The sequence below is a fragment of the Diabrotica virgifera genome, chromosome 7 (assembly GCF_917563875.1).
Source record: "Diabrotica virgifera virgifera chromosome 7, PGI_DIABVI_V3a".
NCBI lineage: Eukaryota > Metazoa > Arthropoda > Insecta > Coleoptera > Chrysomelidae > Diabrotica > Diabrotica virgifera.
This window is the reverse complement of record NC_065449.1, coordinates 94,782,226-94,799,335: the sequence shown is the minus strand read 5'-3', so window position 1 is coordinate 94,799,335 and position 17,110 is coordinate 94,782,226. Positions and strand designations below refer to the sequence as shown.

Here is a 17,110-nt window from a genome sequence, read left to right as displayed (position 1 = left end):
GATGCATTAACAAAATATGTACAGTTTGTGCCTAAAGTCTGCCACCAATATATTTTCTGAACAGTAAATCCTAAATTGAGCCCATCATAATCAAAACCTGCTAAATCCTATATTTTTTGTTTTCCCTTTTTTACACAGTTTCAAAGTTCAAGTATCTAATTATCTACAGACATAAGTTTTCTGCTGAAATCAGCCATTTTATCATTTATTGATGTCACTTTGATTAAGAAATGCCGAATACTCTTTGAAAAATTTACATTTTTAATGTTTTTTTACTTTCCTGAAAAATTTCATAAAATGGATCTAGCAGGTTTTGATTCTATAGGCCTAAATTAATAATGTTCATAATGTTTTATGTGTCAGTGTTTAACACGAGTATCTGAAACATGGAAGTTTATAGGAAACCTCAGAAAAGAACACAAAGGAACAGGAGATTAAACCAAATAAGTAGATCATTGCAGTGAACCAGAGAAGAAGCTGGATGATGATGATTATGATGGGTTCCGTGCTCGCAGATCTTGTGTTCATAATACTTCAACAAATTATAGAGAAAATAACAGCCAGAAATTTTCCCACTCATTTAGTGTTCGTTTACTTAGAGAAGGCCTATGATACAGTACCCTTAAAAAGATTTTTTGAAATATTGACGAAGGCATGCCTAAGTAATGCATACATCACCGCTATAGCGAACACGTACATACAATGAAGAATTTCAGACGGATTTCCTGACACAAAAGGCTTGAGACAAGGATGTTTTTTATTCATAACTATTCAAAATCTATCTTCAGGAAGCATTAAATAACTGGAGGAGAAAATGCACGTAGCTAGGAATAGAATTTGGGAACAAGTACATAACAATAATCTTTTCTTCCCATACGATCAAGATTGCAAACGATGAGGAAGACATGGTTTATATGATACGAAAATTAACCGAAGAGTTCGAAAATTGAGGACTTACCATCAACATTAACAGAACGGAATATATTAGAATAAAGGATGAAGAAAGATACCAAAAACTCTCGATTAGAGATATAAAGAATGCAAAGAAAGTAAATACCTATTTAGGAACAGTTATAGCGAAGGAAAGAACATCGAACCGGAACAGAAATAGTTGTAGCCCTGTTGTATTTTCCGTAGAAAATACAACAGGGCCGAAATGTAGTACAACAATAAACTCATTGCTTTCTTCTTCTTCAAGTGCCATCTCCGCGACGGAGGTCGGCGATCATCGTAGCTATTCAGACTTAAGGAGACGGCTGCTCTGAAAAGTTCATTTGATGTACATCCATACCATTCTCTCAGGTTGCGCAGCCACTTCTAAAATTAGTTTGCGATCAAGTCTGTTGAAACGATTTTGACGTAGGGTTTGAGTGTTGGCAAATGACTATGAAAGTGAAGAAAAAAACTAGAAGTAGTAGAAATGGACTATCTAAGAATAGCGTGACTGATATCCCGACTTGATCACATCCCAAATGAAGAAATGAGAAGTACGGGAAGCAAGAGATACAATAGAATCCAAACAACTTTTACGGTACGGGCATGTAATGCGAATGAAAAAAGAACGATGGCCAAAACAGCCCTTAAACTACAAGTTGGCTTGTACTACAAGTACAAGCCAACCCCGTCAATATAAATATTATCCAAGTTTATGCTCCCCCGGCAGACAAAGAAGAGGAAGAAGCTATTGAGTTTTATGAGAACATCAACAGAATTATACAGAAAATTCCACGACAGGAAGTTCTTATCATTATGAGTGACTTTAATTCCAAGACTGGAGCTGAAGATAAGACGCAGTACATCGGCGCACATAGACTTGGAGTCAGAAACGACAAAGGAGACCTCCTAGAAAAATTCGCAGAAGACTCAGAACTCGTTGTCACCAACACATTTTTCCAATTACCATCTCGAAAGCTGCACACATGGAAATCCCCTCAAGACAAACCCGGGAGAATTATTAAAAATCAAATAGATTACATTTTAGTAAACAAAAGATTCCGAAACAGCTTTACATCTGTCAAGACTTATCCTGGAGCAGACTTGGAGAGGGACCACGTTCCACTGGTGGGAGTATTTCGCGTCAAACTCAAAATAGTGCAGAAAAAGAAATCACAATCATACGACCTACGTATGCTAAAAGACCCTGACACGAAGATGAGGGTCCAAGCCACGTTAAACGAGCAAGTGACTGCAATTAGAGACGAATCGAACGAAGAATAAATGATCAAACAGATGACCGAAATAGTAGACCCGACACATATAAAATGACCCCGACACATATAAAACAATCAATATATCAATAAGAAGGAAAATTAGAGAAGCGAAAGAAAAAAAAAGCAATGGAGAGATGCCAAGAAATTGAGACTCTACAGTCAAAGTACGATAGTCACAATGTAAATAGGTGAAAAGAACTCACAGGTGGACTAAGACGGAGACAGAGAGGAAATCTAACTGATTCTGACGGAAACATCATCTTAGACAAACAGAGTAAAATTAGAACGTGGAAAGAATATCTAGAAAAACTATTTGAAGGCCAAAGAGGTAACACCTTTGAGTTAGAAGAAGAGGTAAATGATGGACCAAGAATATTACAGCAGGAAGTTTATTCTGCCATAACACAGCTAAAGGATGGCAAAGCAGCAGGTCCCAATAATATACAAGCAGAACTACTTAAACTGATGGACAACGAATCAATAGAAATAATCATAAAGATATTCAACAACATATACAACTCTGGAGAAATACCAACAGAATGGCTGAAGTCTGAGTTTATTGCACTTCCAAAAAACCAGGAGCCAAAAAATGCGAAGAATACCGTACGATAAGCCTGATGAGTCATCTCCTAAAATTGTTCCTAAAGGTAATCCATACGAGAATTTACAAGCTATGTGAAAGTCAAATTTCGTCCAACCAGTTCGGGTTCATAAATGCTGTTGGTACGAGAGAGGCTTTGTTTTCAATACAAGTCTTATTATCCTGTATCTGCATCCAGAGATGCAGAGACGTCAATTGCGACGTATACGCATGTCTGGTTGATTACGAGAAGGCGTTTTATCGAGTACAACACGCCAAGATGATGCAAATACTAAAAGAAGCAGGAATTAACAACCAAGATCTGAAAATAATTAGAAACCTTTACTGGAATCAGACTGAAAACCTCAGAGTTGACGGTGAACACACCGAATATGTGAAAATCATGCGTGGAGCTGCATTTGTCCCTCCTAATTTTTAATCTTTACTCTGAAAGAATATTTATCGAAGCTTTGCACGAAACTGAAAAAGGTATTCTACTAAACGGGTACCGGCTAAATAACATCAGGTATGCAGATGACACCATAGTATTTGCGGACAACCTAGAAGACCTACAAGTCCTCAAAAATCACGTATTATAGTCAACAATATGGACTCAATATAAACGTAAAGAAAACAAAGCTTATGATCGTCAGCAAGAAAAAGATAACAGAAGGTCAACTCTATATCAACCAAACCCCTGTAGAAAGAGTGAGGCATTACAACTATAGTCCTGTCGCCAGGGGGGGTACAACGGCCTTCTTATTCAGATGGACTTACCCAAGTTTTTTTTATGTATTTTGGCCCGTAGAACACGAATTTTTTGGGTAACAGTTGATCCGGATGTCGATAAGATTGTTATAAACAAAGAAGTTGAGGAATTACATAACAGCGATTTCTCGCAAAACAAAACATTTTTTTTGTATTTTTGGGTCATTCTAACCAAAAAATGTTCCTATAAGTTTTTTCGTAGGATGCATAGTTTTCGAGATAAACGCGGTTGAACTTCCAAAAAATCGAAAAATTGCAATTTTTGAACCCGAATAACCTTTGAATAAAAAATAAAATAGCAATTCTGCTTACCGTCTTTAAAAGTTTGAGTCAAATTATATCTGTTTTTAATATTTGCATTGCTAAAAATTTATTTTTCGATTGTTAAAAAAAGCTATAAACACATAGTGTTTCCCGTGCCTAATACATGCGTTTTAATGCATGCTACATAGAAATAGCCCCGCTTGCACTTTTACCTCCTCTACCTACTCGTTCGATTTTAAATGAGAAATCATTGAAAACATCACTCAAGCACTAGGTGTTTATAGCTTTTTTAACAATAAAATAATACATTTTTAGCAATACAAATAAGTAAATCCGATATAATTTGACTTGAACTTTCAAATGCGGTAAGCAGAATTGCTATTTTATTTTTTAATCAAAAGTTATTCGGGTTCAAAAATTGCAATTTTTCGATTTTTTGAAAGTTCAACCGCGTTTATCTCGAAAACTATGCATCCTACGAAAAAATTTGTAGGAACATTTTTTGGTTGGAATGGCCCAAGAAATACAAAAAAATGTTTTGTTTTGCGAGAAAACGCTGTTATGTGATTCCTCAACTTCTTGGTTTATAACAATCTTATCGACATCCGGATCAACTGTTACCCAAGAAATTCGTGTTCTACAGGTCAAAATACATAAAAAAAACTTGGGTAAGTCCATCTGAATACAGGAGGCCGTTGTACCCCCCCTGGCGACAGGACTACTACCTCGGCACCATAATAAATAAAGAATGGACCAACAACCAAGAGATAAGAGCGCGCATCGGAAAAGCTAGATCAATCTTCAACCGTATGGGCGCGTTTTTCAAGAGCCACAACCTTTCTCTTGGTATAAAAGTAAGAATGTTGGGATGTTACGTCTTCTCTCTCCTTTTTATGGTGTTGAATCATGGACCTTGAACGAGGATATGTGCCGAAAGTTGGAAGCATTTGAGATGCGGCTATATCGGAGAATTCTTGAAATCCCATGGACTGATCGGGTCACAAATGAGGACGTCCTTAGAAGAATGGGGAAGAACCGAAAGGTAATGACCACCATCAAATCTCGAAAGTTGGAATACTTTGGACACATTATGCGAAATGAATCCAGATATGCCCTCCTACAAGCCCTCCTGCAAGGAAAAATATTTGGAAAGCGAGGTCCAGGAAGAAGAAGAACATCCTGGTTAAAGCACCTCAGAACCTGGTTCAGCACAACATCTGTGCAGCTTTTCCGCGTTGCTGCAGATAAGGTGAAGATTGCCATGATTATCGCCAACATTTGTCACGGATAGGCACATCAAGAAGAAGAAGAGAAAGATGGAGATCAGGATGCGACAGAGGCTGTAGGACCCCGCAGACATATACGTTTTATAAGATTTTTTAAATGGGATCATATGGCAAGGCTGATGAATACGGAACGGTCGCTGAACGATTCAAAACTTTAAGTCCTGCTGCCACCAAATATCTGACACGCTTCTTTAATTGGCTACAAGAAACTGACACTACCTCAAGACTGTGGCAAGAATATATTCTACTATGAACGTACAACCCTATCAACAAGCTTCAGTTCGGTTACTCGAAGATTTATTAATTTAGGTTTTATAGTTTAGAAAATATGATTTTTGTATATGTAACAACAAATTCACGTTTCGTATGGTACACGAAAAGCGTGTTTCATGCGGTAAGGACTTACATAAACTTGTTTTAAAATCATTTCCTACATTCGAAATTGTAGCCAAAGAAAAAAGGCTACAGTAAGTTTCCACTTAAACTCTAATTCTCTCAACAGATGGAGGAAGACCAATGGGGAGCAGAAGATGAAAGCTTGTGGTCCGGTACGATATCTTCGCGGTATCAATGCGAAGAAGGCGAATGTTCTGTGCAATCTTGTTTGAATCAATTTACCGAATGTGAATTGATGGCTGGAACGAATAAAGTAGGCTGTGAATTGTGTACCAAACGATTGGGGGGACCGGAAAAGAAGACCGTGTATACAGACGCTTCAAAACAGTTGCTCATATACAATCCACCTGCCGTGCTTATTCTGCATTTGAAACGGTTTCAGGTAAGAAATTTGTTTTGTAAGGATTTGTTACAATGTTGTTCAATCTCAAATTAGTCCCTTAATTTGTAATCTCACATTATTCTTAACTTCCTTAATATTTATAGTTTCACCGTGTATAATTGAAACAGATCGAGTAATATTTTAATTATTAGAGTCCAGTAAACTTTTTCAACCTAAATAAATTGCCAAATCGTGGTATTTCCATTTGAACTTCGTAAGTTTTGCAATAGCTTCATCGATTAAACTGTAGTTGCAAGTTCATAGTTTTTGTTACCAGGCAACTTATTGATGATTTGTATATTTTGGTGAGATTATAAATAAGCCAAAGGGACTATTTTGAGTCGCAGTCTATCTAAGGTACTAGTACACTTTAGAAAACCAAAAATAATTATTTTTTTCAAGAATTTTTTTCTCAGAATCTTTATTAAAAATGAACATAAAACTTTTTATATATTAATATCTAACTTTTAGAGAGTACAAAATATATGAAGAGTACAGGGGGCAAACAAGGAATGTCGCATTTTATACATATCGAGATAAACACCAATAAAGGTTTAATTACTATGATATCTAAAAACTACTTATATTCTAGTAAAATAAAATTACACTAAATGTAAATCAAAATGTAAATTCGTACAGGTTGAAACAAATTTTATATCAAAGTTTAGGTGGGTACAAAAGATATTTTCAAGAAAGTATCCAAATCATACAAGGGGATCATTGTTTAAATAATTAAAAAGGGGTCATTTTTGCAAAAAACTTACTTTTTTAACTGCTGAGGTCATTCAGTTACGAATGAAGTTGTATAGGATTATTTTCTGCAAAGTTGAAGGGTAAATTCTTCACATAAGACTTACAAAATTAAATTTGACCCCCTATTTATTTAAATAATTATACATAAAACTTTAAAAACAAATTTGCAAAAAATTAGTTTTAGCGTTTTAAATAAGCACTATCAAATATCTCATTTTACAGGAGAAGTTGCGCTATGTAATTAGTATTAATAAAAAAAATTGGTCCAAAAATATTTAATATTTTTTGAGATATTGAATTTGTTTATTAAATGTTACTCTATTTTCAATTGCAAAAACGCGGTTGTTACCAAAGAAGTATTCACCTGTATTAAATCTTATTCTTTTTAGTTTTGTGTATGTTTTCGATAAATGTATTGATAAATTCAAATTTCAATTAAACTTCCCCCTAAAATGGCATTTGAAAATTATTCAAATTTGTTTATAATTTGTTTTTTTAATAACGTCGCGGGGATTAAACATTTTGAAATACCGTTTCAATAATTGGATTCCTGGGAATTTTTCACTAATTAACAAATTTTTTTGTCTTTTTTTCCTCTTCTTTTTTTTTCTTGGAGTTATATTACTACGGGCCCTTTTAGGGTTAAGTTTCATTAAGAATGTCGAATCTCTCGAATCTCTAAGTTATAGATTCTAGACCTAAAAATATTAAGATTGGTCTAAAATCACTTAAATAAAATGTGGCCACTTACTGAGTTACAGGGTGTTTTATTTAAAAATTATTTGTACCAAGTACTTTCAAACTATTTGACGTGTCCTTATCATACTTAGCAGAAAGTGTGGGTACTATACAGTCTACTAAATTGTGATAAACAAAAGTTTCTAGCTACTACCAGAGGCGAACGACAGGGGATAGTTAATGGTTGACTCTTCCCAAATTCTACGCCACTGAGGGAATTACTATTTTAGCGAAATTTTTCGATTCTCTAATACTTTCTATGTAAATAATATACCCTTTACTGGTAACTATTAAGTCATTAGTTTTCGAGATATTGGAGGGAGAGATTAAATGTCCAGCAAACGACGGCAATGTTGCCAGATTCCCTTTAGCGGGAATTTTAAAATTTTATAGCAGTTTGGTTTTAAATTTGACAGTTCTGTTTTGTCAAGTCAAAAATCTTAACCTTACTTTTACAAGTGATTAGGATTATTATTTTATTTACATATAAATTGAAACAATAAATATTGTGCTGTGTCATAATTTAAAACTCATTATGTTGCAGTCTTTTCCAGTTGATAAAATTGCAATTCAAAAACTTTTAGGTAGGTAGGTGTAACTTCCACATTACATATTATTTATTTTTTAAGTATTAAGGTTGATGTTGATATCAAAAATTTAGATTTCAAAGATAGTTTTATGTAGGTAGATACTAATAGAATAATACTAGATAATAGATTAGATACAAAGTAAGCTGTAAGTAGTATAACTGCCCATGTAATCACCTGTTATGTTTTTAGATTTGCACTAGATTGGCACAGAAAGAGAACAGTACAAGAACATGAAACATCTTATTATGAATGTATATGTAAGTGATCCTCAAAAAATTATTTTACAAAACAAGATAGAGAAAGAGCTTTAAAATCCCAAGGATCCTGCAAAATGTTTATTTGGTGTACTAGTCGAATAATAGTATCTAAAAATATTGAAACTATTTTAAAACATATTACGGACAGGAGGATGATATAGAGCACTTACATAAATACCAAAATCAGATAAATATCTCTTCAAAGTTTATTTTGAGACTTTCTTCAAAAATGTAAGTAAAATATTTGCATATCGACGGCGGAAAGGTAGGACTTCGTAACTGAAAAAATTTTATAACATGAGTTAATTCAGTTTTCGCTTTAGAATAAGTGTATCGGCAGCTATTAAACAGCGATTACAGCTGGGAAAGTTTCCGTAAGGCTTCTAGAAGGCTTTCCCAGCTCTAAAAGCTGTTTAATAGGTGCTGATGCACTTATTATAAATCGAAAACCGAAGTAACTCATTTTATACAAATTTTTCAGTTATGAGGTCCTGCCTTTCCGCCGTCGATATACACAATATAATTTAAAACAAGAATGTTACCACTAAACCACTTTTTTAAATATTACTCATGAATATTTACTACATTTTACAATTTCAAACTAGTGTGTTTGATTCTCCTATACCTATATTTTACTTTTTTAGTAAACTTCAGACTGTTCAGGATAGCATAATAGCATAGGAGGCGAATTAAAAAGAATTAATTTACTTACAAGTAAAGATATCACAAACATTAAACTATCTTATGGCATTGATTTGAAAGATGGGTATATGTACAATGATGATGCAACCAGTGTTTATTTTTGGGTTGAATGCTTACAGACTCATGTCCAATATTATTTTACAAACAACAGGGCATACTAATGGATATTCATTCTGAATTTAACATTTATGATTTTTGTCTTATTTTCCTTAATACTGTGCCAAAAGGAAATGTTAATTAAGTGTGGTAAATCCTTTATCGCAATCGATGGAACTCATAGGCTCAATTCCTATGACTTTGAACTTATGACAGTATTAGTAAAAGATGAATTTGGGAATGGATTTTGTACTGCTTTCTTATTTTCAAATAGAAAAGATACCTACTTTAATTTACCGATTTTTTAAATACATGTCTGTGTTGGTATTATATGTATAGTCAAATGTTTTCATATCAGGCATAAGCGACACCTTTTACAATGCCTCGTCAAATGTAATGGGTATTGCTCCTAATAGACTGTTAAGTGCCTGGCACATAGATAGGGCATGGTAAGTAAATCTTAATAAAATATCTGATTCTGAAAAAAATCCTATTATGTATACAAGATGTATTAATGATGGTTTAGAGAGTATTAATAGCTTTTTGGGTAGACTTCTAAGTGATGCAGATACATACAATTTTAGTAAGTATTTCCAGTAGAACTAGTGCAATAACATCCAACAATGGGCCTATTGTTATAGGAAGGGGTTGTGGAATTAATACCAATATGACCATTCAAAATTTTCATAAAATTTTGGATAAAAGTGGAAAACTTCGCACTTATGGAGAGCTATACCATAATATATAATATGTATATTTCATAATATTACATCTCATATTGTTCACTACAGTAGTAATGAGTGAGCCTGCATACACAGAACCATAATAATATATTATAGTTCGTGTATGCAGGCTCACTCATTACAATAGTGAGCAATATGAGATATAACATATTATAGTATAAGTCTCTGTGCATGACCAGATTAACATGTTTGGTGCCCATCTCGAACAAGCTCCACTTGGCTGGTACAACATACTTAAATCATTTATTTAGTTACACAGTACTACTCACATAACTTATGTGTCGTCAGTACCTTCCGTAAAACCTTCGTGATGCTACCCATACGTCATGGCCACTGAATGTGTTAAAGCTTGTTAATGTAGGAGAGTTATACTAAAATATATATCTTATATTATATTGCCTTAAATAGAAAAAATATCTTATTTAAATTGTATCCATGTAAGTTTTGATTTAATGAAATAAACCTTTTAATCAAAAAAGTGTTGTTTACTTGTGTACACCCAGCAATATCCTGATCATAGATAAATAATATAGTATTACCGGATCCTGATATGCAGACGCCAATAGGGCTTTTCATCGATTGTCTATCTACGTCATACGTCTTTGGTTTGTATCATTGGTAGGTATATAGCATATACCAATAACGTATGACGTAAATATATTAATATTATGAGACACATGACAGAAGCTCGAAACAAATGACTGTGAATGAAATGCCCTATTGAATAGGGCTTTTCATCGATTGTCATTTGTTTCGAGCTTCGTTCAAGTGTCACATAATATTAATATATCTACGTCATACGACTTTGGTTTGTATCATTGGCAATATCAATAACATATGACATAGATATATTAATATTAGACGACACATGACAGAAGCTCGAAATAAATGACTAAGTGAAAAGCCCTATATCATGTAAATACAAGTCATAAAGATGTCTTTCTACGGTTAAAATTTCACAGCTTAAAGACATCATTTATGTAACTTCTTAAGCCGTCACAAAATGACTGCAATAAGAAAATAGAATTTATTAACTCGCCTCGCCCCCAGGCAAAGTAAAGGTGCTAGGCCACTAAGAATGTTTTTTTCAATTTTTTTATTTTGTGGCTTTAGCGCTTAGCTATTTAGCCAGATACATGATGAGAATTAATACTATTATAATGCATATTAAAACTAATTCAAATTACTAGTAATTTTATTAATATGCTGAATAATTATGTAACCACTTAATACTACAATAAAAAAGTGTCCATCTATACTATCCCAACACATTTTAACCTTTGAAATCGTAAATTTCTATTCCCATTAAAAAAATAATTTGTACTGTATAAGTATATTTCTTTTGAGCTTCATTTTTTTTTTCAAAATACTGCAACATGAGTTTTAAATTATGACACAGTACAATACTTGTTTCAATATTTACATGTAAATAAAATAATCCTAATTACTTGTAAAAGTAAGGTTATAAATTTAAGAATACAGAACTCTCTTAAAACCAAAGTGGCATTAGACTAATTTTAAAATTCCCGCTAAAAGGAAAAAGGTAAATCTGGCAACAGTGCCGTCGTTTGCTGGACATTTAATCTCTCCCGATATTGGACGTTAAAAATGAAGCGGCATAATTATTGTGATTCATTCATTCATTCATTTTAAACTTCCAATATCTCTCAAACTGATGACTTTATTGATACCAATAAAGTTATTTACATACAAAGTATTGGAGAATCGAAAAATTTCGCTAAGATAGTAATTCACTCAGTGGCGTAGAATTTGGGAAGGGTCAATCATTCACTATCCCCTGTCGTACGCCTCTGGCACCAGCTAGAAACGTTTATTAATCACAATTTAGTAGGGTGTATCAATAGCTACACTTTCTGCCAAGTATGATAAGGATACGTCAAATAGTTTTTAAGTACTTGGTAAAAATATTTCTTAATTTTTTAAATAAAACACCCTGTAACTCAGTAAGTAGCCACATTTTATTTAAGAGATTCTAGTTAAATCTTAATATTTTTAGGTCTAGAATCTACAACTCAGAAATTCGACATTCTTAATAAAATTTAACCCTAAAAGGGCCCGTAGTAATATAACTCCAAGCAAAAAAAGAAGAAGAAAAAAAGACAAAAAAATTTTGTTAATTAGTGAAAAATTCCCAGGAACCCAATTATCGAAACGGTATTTCAAAATACTTAATCCCCGCGACGTTATTAAAAAAACAAATTATAAACAAATTTGAATAATTTTCAAATGCCATTTTAAGGGGGAGTTTAATTGAAATTTGAATTTATCAATACATTTATCGAAAATATACGTAAAATATAGATAGTGAGATCTTAAGCAGGCGAACATTTCTTTGGCAACAACCGCGTTTTCGCTATTGAAAATATAGTAACATTTAAAAAACAAATTCAATATCTCAAAAAATATTAATATTTTTTGACCAATTTTTTTTTGCTTAATACTGGTAACATAGTGCAACTTAGTCTGTAAAAAAAGATATTTTATAGTGCTTATTTAAAACGCTAAAAATATTTTTCTGCAAATTTGTTTTTAAAGTTTTATATACAATTTGTCAAATTTAATTTAGTAAGTCTTTTGTGAAAGATTTTCTCTTCAGCTTTGCAGGAAAAAATCTCATAGACCTTCATCGATAAGTGGATTACCTCAGCAGTTAAAAAAGTATTTTTTTTGCAAAATTGACCCCTTTTTAATTATTTAAACAATGATCCCCTTGTATGATTTGGATACTTTCTTGAAAATATCTTTTGTACCCACCTAAGCTTTGATATAAAATTTGATTTAACCTGTACGAATTTACATTTTGACTTTTTTTTATTTTATTAGGCTATTAGGAGATTCTTAGCAGAATTCTAGCAATTATTAGTCTATAATCTTAATATAATACTAATCTATATTAACTTATTAATTTAATACACCAAAAAACTGCTAACATTCCTTATTTTTGTCCAGTGGCGTGCGGACAATCCTGGTCCTTCGCCTGGATAAAAATTCTTAAAAAAATTATATAGACTGATCTTTCTTATTATTGTTCTGAATCGATAGTCTAGTCGATAGTACTCAGTTTTTGCTACCACCTGGCGAGAAAAACCAAAATTCATGAAAAAGTGACATTCCTTGCTTTTCCCCTGTACTCTTCATATATCCTTTTTCATTTATGCACGTACACTAATATTGTAGAGGGCGCAAAAGTAGAGGCCTCGAAATATGATGGCGGACAGTTAATCTCAGGATTGGGATATCTGAAACAAAAAAAAATCGTACTGCATTTGAAAGAGGAAGGTTTCTTACGTGACAATTTACCACAATTTGACCAAAAAATAAAAAATAAATATTTTTTAACAATCAAAAACTGAAGAAAAACGGGCGATTTTTTCACAAAAATTTTTCAAATTTCCGTAAAATCTTTTTTTGCGGAATTTTTCACTAACTGTGGTAAATTGTCACGTAAGAAACCTTCCATTTTCAAATGCCGTAAGATTTTTTTGTTTCAGAGATCCCAATCCTGAGATTAACTGTCCGCAATCGGAACTACTTTTTTTCGAGTGCTCGAGTTTGGCGCCGTCTATAATATTAGTGTACGTGCATAAATAGTGTGACCAACCAGTCCGAAAAATCCGGGATATGGCCCGAATTACGAAGTCGTGTCACGGCGTCCCGGACAAGGCTTCCGGGCCATCCTAATTTTCAACGTTTTGGTAAAATTCCATTTGGAATTTGTGAATACAGTAGAACGTCAATAATCCGGATTAATTGGGACCGGACCCCATCCGGATTATCGAAATTACCTCAAAAAAGGCCAGTACACACATTAAAGTACAACAAATGTTTTAAAATTTTATGTTTTTTCTTGTACAGTAAAGTGTCTAGAGGTGAAATTAATTAAAACATTTTTTTATGTTTTAACACTGTATTGTTATTAATTTATAATAGCACCATGTGTACAGTAAAAACATCAGACACTATTTGGGCTTTTAAAAAAATGTGTAAAATATTTTTGAACGGCGGTAGAGGTTCGTTTTTCGCAGCGAAGTTCTTAATTTATTTTAACAGAATCAGATATTTTTGGTAGATACAAATCCGGATTATTGACGGTCCGGATTTTTGACGTCCGGATTATCGACGTTCTACTGTACGTTATTTTGTTAAGAATTCATATCAAATTGAATTGGTAGGAAAAAAATGGACAATTTCTAAAGTGTGATACTAATACCACATCCAAAACGCATGCATTTTATATCGTGCTCTTATAGTTTTACGAAAACTGAAACTAGTTGTTCTGAAACTGTTTTCTTGTCGCATGATTGACAATTACATTTTTGAGGGGGTTACGTCACAATTGGTTGTAATGATAATTACATTTTTATATTAAACTAAATATAACCTTACATGGAAATATAACATCAGTTGATTATCTAATTTTTTCCTTTTTTGAAAAATGTAATTATCATTACCACCAATTGTCACGTAATCCTATCAAAAATATTGTCAACATAAAAATGTTAAATAATCAATAAAATGATGATATTAAAGTTCTATATTTAAAAAAATGGCCCGATTTTCATTGAACGGTCCCGGAATTTAAGTATTTTTCTCAGCCTTGTCCCGAATTAGACTGAATTGGAGTTGGTCACACTATGCATAAATGAAAAAAGAATGTGTGTGTACTTTGTACGCACGTAAGAAGATATTCTTCTATTATATAGGTAATTTCAACGAAGTAAATATACTTAACAGGTTATTTGTATTTTATTTAAAAATTAAACTAATTTTCTTATCTACCACTTTGAAATTTTTTTTATTAAAACAACCAAAAATAAAAAAAAAAATATGAATCGCCCAGGATTTGAACCCGCGTCATTCCAATCACGGAGCTAACGCCCTACCAACTACACCAGCGAGGTCCTTGTAATTGACATGTAAGTTTCGGATATAATTACACAACACGGCTACAAGTAGTGTAAAAATGTTATGTAGTGTAAAATAATTACATATTTTACTACAGAGAAACACAAATCCAAAAACACAAGAATTATATAAATAATGCATTTACTAAAAACACTAATATATTCTTTTAATGACTTATTTGCACGGATACAGATACATAAATACCTATCTTGAAAGATTAGCAAGGAACTACATACTGTCTGTGTGCGCAGGCGCGCAGATTTATGTACAATTTTACCCTCAATCGAATCGCGCCTAAAGAAGAATATCTTCAAAAAGATATATTTTTTGTATTCTCTAAGAGTTAGATATATGCTTATTTTTGGTCTTCTAAAGTGTACTAGTACCTTAACACCTCGTTAACAAGTGCGTAAGTCATTGTTTGAAGTTACGTCACTAGAGTGTAATATCAGTAGCTGTCATTAAGGGCAGTCTATTGTCGAAAGTTACCTAACAAACAACTATAGTGTAATTATCAGTAGCTGTCAATAAAACCGTATATTTTACTCCACACTTCAACTATTTATTTACCATCGTCGATCGAGAAGAATCATATTTTTGGCATCATTGCTCACCTTATGTTCTCATCTTAAGTTCCTGAAACCTTTCTCTATCGGCTGCTGGGTGAAATAATTCTTCTACCGTGGAACCACACCATTGTCTAATATTACGCAACCAGGAAAGTCTTTTTTGACCAATCCATCTCTTTCCCTCCACTTTTCCTTATATAGGCGACGTAGATGGTGTTTAGGTCCTCTAATTATATGGCTGAAGCACTCTATTTTTCTCCTCTTTATGATGTTTATGAGCAGACGTTCCGAATTCATCATTTGGAGAACATCTTCATTGGAAGCGTGCGAAACCCACGATATCTTTAGGATTCGTGGATCGCACCACAATTCGAATGCTTCCAATTTATTTGTCATTGTGGTTTACTAACAATGTCCGATTGTTTTAGTAATTGTATGTTGACCAAGAATCATTATTGGTTAACATACAATTACTAAAACCATAGAATATTGATAGTTTATGATCATTTTCTTTGATTATGTAAAGTAATGTTCTTATCAGTTAGACCACTCTGGCTCTCATGGCCTCGTATATCATTGAAACGCTTCTGTTAGTCCAGGAACTGAAGCTTTTCACCTCGCATTTTCAACAGAATAGATCGATTTGCTTGAAAATTTGAGAACAATTAGTGGATAGTCCAAGGATCAAAATCTATATGATGCCGAAAGGCGCTTTTACTATGGGGGTGGTTGCCACACCATCTCGCGGGTGGAAATTTTTTATTATATTTTGACCTCAAAAATTGATAAAAACCATTCTAAGGAAAAAATGTTCTATACATTTTTTTGATAAAATTAATAGTTTTCGATTTATTCGCTATCGAAAGTGTTGTTTTATATCTAAGAAAAAATGTTTTTCGATATAGGTACTCCTTTACAATTCACTCAATTTGTGCCGTAGAAAAATTTTTTTCAAACCAAGTTCTTGGGAATTAAATAATCTACAATTTCACATTTAAACATTTTTTCGTATCTCTGATGCTAATCTTTCAATTCTGAAGAAAATGGCATTTTTTACCAAACTATAAAAATTCGATATTCGCTTTTAACTCCAGTTTTTTTAAAATGAATCATTATAAGCCAGTCAAACTTCTAGAATCTATTAATAATATATAAATAAAGAAGAATGAATAAGGCCAATGAGTAAAAACACCGCTAACTTACATTATTATGCTTCCAATTAGATTTCTCTTTTTTTTTTTCAAAAAAATATATTGATTTTTTAATTGTAACTTTTTAATTTTTTATCGTAGAAAGTTTGGTTACAAAGAATTTTATAGGTTTTTATGAGATCTATAAGGTTATTAATATTAAATCCTTTTAAAATCCTCAGCCTCAAAAAGAGGTTACTTTGAAATGGTTCGTAAAGGTGGTTTTTGCATGTTATTACAAGTTTTAATTGTCAATAGCTCACTCAATTTTTGCAGTAGAAAATTTTTTTGCAAACCAGGTTCTTGGGAATTAAATAAACTGCAATTTCATATTTAAACATTTTTTCGTATCTCTAATTCTAATCTTTCTATTCCGAAGAAAAGGGCATTTTTACCAAACTTCTAAAATTAGTTATTCGCTTTTAACTCCATTTTTTTTTAAACTAATCATTTTAAGCTGGTCAAACTTCTATTGTTCTTTTCATGAGCATTTTTCAGTGCGTAACAAATGATAGGAAAAAGGGTAAGTCCGTGATAATACACATTTATGACATTTATTCTAACACGACATTTTAGTTAAATCTGACAGTTGTCACATTTTATTTTCAATTTGGAATAAAAACAAATCAAATGTGTTTCTTGCATTTATAAAATGGTATT

The 17,110-nt window shown here is 32.6% G+C and overlaps 1 protein-coding gene and 1 long non-coding RNA gene across 3 annotated transcripts in view; both read left to right on the top strand.

The window, feature by feature from the left end:
• LOC114327514 (ubiquitin carboxyl-terminal hydrolase 16) overlaps positions 1 to 17,110 on the top strand; it is a 109,433-nt gene that overhangs the window by 78,846 nt on the left and 13,477 nt on the right. For both annotated transcript variants that reach the window (XM_050655735.1, XM_050655734.1), the window contains exon 9: positions 5,611 to 5,886. In XM_050655735.1, coding sequence (XP_050511692.1) covers positions 5,611 to 5,886 — 276 coding nt within the window. The remainder of the gene's footprint in view (positions 1 to 5,610; positions 5,887 to 17,110) is intronic.
• LOC114327517 (uncharacterized) lies at positions 7,697 to 9,743 on the top strand. The gene is made up of 3 exons (XR_007699234.1): positions 7,697 to 7,961; positions 8,157 to 8,455; positions 8,869 to 9,743. It is a non-coding gene; the product is annotated as an uncharacterized LOC114327517 (long non-coding RNA).